General features: G+C 40.1%; 1 protein-coding gene across 1 annotated transcript in view; it reads left to right on the top strand.

The window, feature by feature from the left end:
• Positions 1 to 86: 86 nt before the first annotated feature.
• The window catches only part of Pbrm1 (polybromo 1), a 109,174-nt gene continuing 102,685 nt past the window's right edge, over positions 87 to 6,575 (top strand). The window contains exons 1-4 of the mRNA XM_026779989.1: positions 87 to 127; positions 3,343 to 3,480; positions 3,686 to 3,809; positions 6,128 to 6,280. Of these exons, the coding sequence (XP_026635790.1) occupies positions 3,762 to 3,809; positions 6,128 to 6,280 (201 nt within the window). The 5' untranslated portion in view covers positions 87 to 127; positions 3,343 to 3,480; positions 3,686 to 3,761. The remainder of the gene's footprint in view (positions 128 to 3,342; positions 3,481 to 3,685; positions 3,810 to 6,127; positions 6,281 to 6,575) is intronic.

The following is a 6,575-nucleotide window of genomic DNA, read 5'->3' as shown; positions in this document are numbered from 1 at the left end:
GCCGCACCTGCCGGCTGGGACAAAGGCAAACCGGGGCCCGGAAGTTCCCCGCGCTGCGCTTTCCCGCCCGTCGCGGGGCGGCTCCCAAGCTGTCAACGTTTCCTTTAGTCCCCAGAAGCAGTGACAGGTCGGGCAAACTCTTCTTTTCCTCCGCCTCGCAAGGCCTCCTTTTTTGTTGTTGATGGTTTTGTTTTTTTTTTGTTTCTTGTGCGTTCGGCAAAAACTCCCTCGTTTGGTTTTGGTTTTTTTCCTTCTTTCCGTGTGATTGCCCAAACCGAATAATTTTTTCAGTGAGACATTTATTTAGAGGTTTTAGATACATCATCTTATCTAAAACGTCAAGACTATTTTCTAGTTTTAAAAGTATTTTCCGCCTCAAAGTTTTTTACTTTCTGAAAACGAAGTGAGTCTTGCTATTAAAATAGTTTTGATTTGAAAGATGGGGCAAAATACAAAATTCCTGGAAAACAAATGACAAAAACGCAATAACGTGGGTATATTAGGAATAACTGTAGAAGTGTACGTTGGTTCAAGCTGTGTTAACTCAGACTTTTCAAAAATGCCTTTATGAGCCAGGCACAGTAGAATACACCTGTTGGTTCCAGTCCTTGGGAGGTCCAGGCAGGGCGATGGCAGGTTTCAGTTCAGCTTAGGTTGCATAGGGACACCTTTTGCCAGTGAAACAAAGTGTTTCCAAGTATCATTCTTCCCCCTTATTTAGTAATACTCCTTTTTCCAAATATAATTCAGAAGTGGATTTGACTCGGTATAGAAATTAAAGACTAGCTTTTGCTTTAGTAGTTTTTAATATTGGAAGTGAAAGATTAGAAAGTATCTTTTTTTTTTATCTTTGACCTGGCCTTTCTTTGTTGCCAGGTTGACAAGTTTATGATCTCCTGCCAGTCTCCTGAGTGCTGCATTTGCAGGCGTGTGCCACTGCTGGAGGGTGGGGACAGTGAGGATAGTATCTTCTGAAGAAATGTTTGCAATGAAAATAGTAACGAGTGTGTATGTGCAAAGGCACCAATGGGGAATAGACGTATCTTGACTTCTCCATTGGAGTGTGAAATATAGATCATTATAGTGCTTTACCAAACTCCTCAAGATACGGAAACTATGTATCTGTATAACAGACCGTTATTAGGATATCAAACATGAAGAAGAATGCTGATGTGGTAACCTTCTTTATGTTAGAACACAATTGTTGAATATTGTTTTTTTTTTTTATCATTTTGTTTATGGAGAAGATAGTCGGGCTGGTGTGGAGTTCAGTTGGTAGAGTGCTTGTCTGCTATATGTGTGAAGCAGTAGGCCAGTTCCTCCACACTGCCTAAAATGGGCATGGTGGCACATGATTGTAGTCCTGGCATTTAGCATGTGAGGCAGGAGACTGACACTGGCTTGGGATGTGTGAAACCCTGTTGCAGAAAGGAAAAGAAACCAACAAAAGACAACAACTGAGGCATAAATATTAAAGGCTTAAATGACAAATGGATGGTCTTCCTGTGGGAAGTATGATTATAATTACTTGCTTTTTTTGGTCTTTGAGTCATCTTTTTAACCAAGAGTTTTAAAGTGTGTGTTGTAGTACTAAAAAAAAAATATTGAATGTTAGTAAGTTGTCAGATATTTGGCTATACTAACTACTTGCACAATTACACATTTTCTTTTTTTGAAAAAAGAAAACTTATTTTTGTCTATGTGGGCATGTGTATGTAGAGACTAGAGCTCCATGGCATTATCTTCCTCTATTGCTTTCTGCTTTCATTTATGTTGAAGTCTATTCATTTTTATTTTCTGTGTATGGATGTTTTAACTCCATGTGCCTAATGCCTGAAGAAACCAGAAGACGGTCCCCTGGAACTGGAGCTGGAGATAGTTATGGCTGCCATGTAGGTGCTAGAAATCTTATCCAACCAAGTCCTCTAGAAGAGTAGCCATCCCTCCAGGGCTACCTTATTTTTTAAGCAAGGACTCTTGTTAGACCTAGAGCTTGCCCAGTGAGCCTCCTGTCTTTACTTCTCTCCTGTTCTCTCAGTATTGGGGTCACAGGTCCCGACAGCTGTGCCTGCCTTGTATGTGGGTGCTGGTGACCTCCACTCAGGCCTTTATGCTTGCATGGCAGGCACTCTGACTTTGCTATCTCCCCAGATCACTAAGGTATTTGTCCACTGGAAGCGTCCACATTCATTGTTAGACTCTTGGATTTTTGACTATAAATAAGGCCATCCTAACATCTAGAATTAAATTCCAGAATCATTTTATTTTCTGCTTATAGATAGAAATGGTGAAGTGATGCTTAGAGACCATTTTTAAGTTACGCAAACTTTTGTTTTAAACATCTCATGCATTTTTATCATACTTATTTTATTTCCAGCACTGTTTATAGGATGGGGCTTCAAAAATAAAGAGGACCCAGTTCTTGTGCCTAGGGAGCTCAAGAGTTTTGCTTTGAAATTCCAAAGTAATTTAATATATGCCGTTTCTTCCCTGTCAAAGGGTATAGGTATACTTCACTGTTTTCATCTTGTTTTTTATTTTGAGATGACCTTGAACTCTTAGGCTTTTGTCTCCACCTCCTCAGTGGGTAGTGTTACCGTGTACCACCATACCCAATTAGTTCCACTTGCTGCTGGGGATTGAGCGTTGGACCTCCCACTTGATAAGCAACCCCTCTTCCAATTTAGCTATTGGCCCAGTCCTTGTTTTCATTTAAAGATGAAGAAATAGAACTAAGAAGTTGTGATTTGGGTAACAACAAATAAGAGGGACTCTTGAGTATAGATTCATTGTTTCTTGTAAAATATGTCCTTTGAATAAGTAAAATCAAAACCATCCTTCCCTTACATCTTTTTCTTATCTTTTGAAAGTATATTAATGATTAAAGGATTTAGGCTTTTAGATCATCTAAAACTTCAACGTACTCAGCACTGATAATTTACATTTTTGTCATTTGTTTTCCAGCGCAGTAGAAAAAGCAGTAATTTTGAACTAAAGTAATTGTAGACTTTTTTTTATTTTATTTTTTTGGTGTTTTCGAGACAGGGTTTCTTTCTCTGTGGCTTTGGAGCCTGTCCTGGAACTAGCTCTGTAGACCAGGCTGGTCTCGAACTCACAGAGATCCGCCTGCCTCTGCCTCCCGAGTGCTGGGATTAAAGGCGTGCGCCACCACCGCCCAGCCAATTGTAGACTTTTTAAAATTCTGCTAAACTTGAATGTTATCTATGTCTTTCCAGAACAGGTAGAACTTTTGGAAAGAAATATTTTTTTCTGATACTTGGGTGGAGGGGAGGAAGAATTTTGTAGAGTTTGCTCTCATGAGCCGTTCTTGGTTTGTTCCAGCTTGCCAACACTTGGTGTCACATGTGAGCCTCCCACATGTGTTCACTCCATTCCAGCTCTGTGATTGAACTCTGCTCTTATTGACTAGGGGGCACTTGGGCAGGCATGCTTCATTCCTGGAATTGACAGTCATTTCATGTGAGTAAAGGTGAAACTCAGCGAGACGTTTCTAAAGCATGTGGAAGCATTTGGTTTTTAAATGGAAGAAATGTCAGGTCACCTGGGAACTGATAATGCCTGTTTCTTTTTCTTTAGCAGCTCTATTGGAATGTTATGTTTCCTGTCTGTTTATGCTCATTTATACTCCTATGTCCCTTTTCTCTGCCTTGTTCTTCTCTTTCAGTTCTGAATAAACTAACCGAATAAGCACTTATAAAACTTTATCTTCTCTCACTGGCTTCATTTGGCCTTCAGACATAATGAGGAGATTGGCTTTTCGAGGCGCTGGTTGTGCTCTGGTAAAGCTGGTAAATTACTGATCATCTTCACCCTTTTCTGTTCCTGTCATTCTTTACCTTTTCCCTTCCAACATTTTGAATTTTTATAATTCCTCCTATCTGAATCCCTCCTGCGTTTATCAGTGTTTCCAAGGGTTAGTCCTTAATTTCATTAATTCGTGGGACTGTGATCAGTTAGCAGTCATTTATAAAGTAAACAGCAACAACAGAACATTTGTAGAAGCTTTTAACCACTTTTAGTCAATTTCAAACTAATATACTTAGTAACCAACTGAAGCCTAGAGGAAGGAACATGATCACTGTTCCTTTAACAGTGTGTGAACTTTAGTTCAGAGCAAGAGATAGGAGCCCCCTTTTGTTTCTTAGTTGCTTAGGTTTTTTTTGTTTGTTTGTTTGTTTGTTTGTTTGTTTTGTTCCTCTTTGTTTCCTGGCGATCCCCAATTTTCTTCCTGGTGGTACTGGCAGCTAGTGCTCTACTGTTCTTTTTGTTTAGCTGCTACTGTCTTGAGTTTCCTGAAACCAAATGTTGAGTGAAACTGGGTCTGCTGTTTACTTTTAGAAAGAACTTTAGAAAAGTTCTTTGAAATTACAATGCTCTATTTGATACTGCTGTTCAATTATATAAGCATTGTAGAGCTTCCAGGGCCTATACCCTTTACCTGCAGTAAATTATTCCAGTGGTTGCATTCCTTACATTATTGCCAAATGAATATATTGTAAAGTTATATTAAGAATAATTTCTTTTCTTTTGTTCTTGTTTTATTTGAGACACTATGTATCCATGACTGACTTAGAACTCAATAGGTAGACCAGACTGGCCTCCAGCTTCTCAAGTTCTGGTATTAAAAGCATGCACCACTATGCCCAGCAAAGAAAAGTGTCTTATGAGGGTTAAAGAGATATCTTAACTTGCTGTGTAAATGTGAGGACTAAGTTTAGATCCCCAGCACCCACCTAAAAGCCATGTGTCACAGTGTAGTGTCTGTAGCCCCTCACTGGAGGGGCAGGGACGGGTAGGTCTCATGTACTCACTGACTTCAGGTTTAGTGAACAGCTCTTTTTCAATAAAAAGGTGGACAGTGCTAAAGGAAGACATGCAACAAAACCTATGGTGTGTGTGCACACACAACCACACACACTCACAGTTTCTTCTGGATTAGAGAGCTTTCCTATCATGTGTGAGGCCTACATTCAGGCCCCAGTACTGCAAATAACAATTAAGAAGTATCAAAAGCCAACAAACAAACGAAAATGTCATGCAGCCTAAAGCCAAGAGCAGATGTTTATGTGCTTCCAAAAAGAGCCCGTGTATATAACATTCTTCCAGATCACCTAATGAGTTTCAAAGCTATTTTCAAAATCTGTGAGTACAGTGTCAGTCATTGAACTGAGAGGGAAGACTTAATAAAAGAGTTCAAGGCACAGATTGCTAGTTCTTCCCAGATAAAATATAGGGGAGAATATGTTTCATAGGGATATTTTTTTATGAATTCTGCTGTAAGTGGAGAATTCATTTTTAGGGTACTTCTGCAGTGCTAGAAAGGTCACCTTTCCACCCCCTTTTGCACCACTCATTGCCTTAGGTAACGCTTCTTGGGTTTTTCCCCTACACTATGGCCCATTTAGGTAATGGGTGTAATTGTAAGACATGAGGGAAGCCGATGAGGCTGCTAACCCTTTGTAATAACCCTAGAGCCTTTGCTTATTTAGCTGCCTCGGGGGTCTTAGATCTTAGAAATCAGTGTTTCCAGCACACCATAAAGGCTACACTTGGGCAACTGGAAAGATGGCACAGTGGTTAAGAGTGCTGGCTGCTTTTCCAGAGGTGCTGGGTTCATTTCCCAGCACCTACTTGGCAGCTCACAACCAGTTGTACTTCCAATGCAGAGGATCTGATGCCCTCATCTGGCCCCCTTCAGCATCAGGCACACATGTGGTGCACAGCTACTTACTTAGGCAGGCATAGCACCCATATACATCAAAATTAATAAATTTTTTAAAAAGGCTGCATATGGATTAAGCCACATTCCAGGATAAATCGGGGGTAAGAAGTGGTTGAATAATTTAGAATTATTGACATATAAATTTGTATACTTTTGCTATATTTGCCCTATCCGTGTTTGATAGTGTATTAATTACTCTGATGAGTAAAAGGCTTAAAACACTGAAGTCCAGGATTTAAATTAATAAAAGAACTTAGAGCTAGTTAAATTCCTCTGGAACAAATTATCTTAAATCAACCAGAAGTTTGGCGGTATATGCCTAGCTGAGAGTTTGTTGACATTGTTGAAGATTAATATAAGTACTTTGCTAATTATTTCTTATAGAAGAAGTTGGATTCCATGGGTTCCAAGAGAAGAAGAGCTACCTCCCCTTCCAGCAGTGTTAGTGGAGACTTTGATGATGGGCACCATTCTGTACCCACACCAGGCCCAAGCAGGAAAAGGCGAAGACTGTCCAATCTTCCAACTGTAGATCCTGTGAGTAACTAAGGCTTTGTGGTGTCTGCCTGCTTTCTTGTGGTTTGCCTACACTTCCTTTTTTGAAGGAATTGAACTACATAGCCTTCTTTTCCCTCTGGTTTGATATGATATATTTTCTCTTATGAAAATATATATTGGGGGCTGGAGAGATGGCTCAGTGGTTAAGAGCAGTGTCTGCTCTTCCAGAGGTCCTGATTTCAATTCCTGGCAACCACATGGTGGCTCACAACCATCTGTAATGAGGTCTGGTGCCCTCTTCTGGCCTGCAGACATACACACAGACAGAATATTG

Source organism: Microtus ochrogaster, chromosome 6 (genome assembly GCF_000317375.1).
Source record: "Microtus ochrogaster isolate Prairie Vole_2 chromosome 6, MicOch1.0, whole genome shotgun sequence".
Taxonomy (NCBI): Eukaryota; Metazoa; Chordata; class Mammalia; order Rodentia; family Cricetidae; genus Microtus; species Microtus ochrogaster.
Note: the sequence above shows the minus strand (reverse complement) of the source record. Positions and strands in the feature narration are given on the sequence as shown.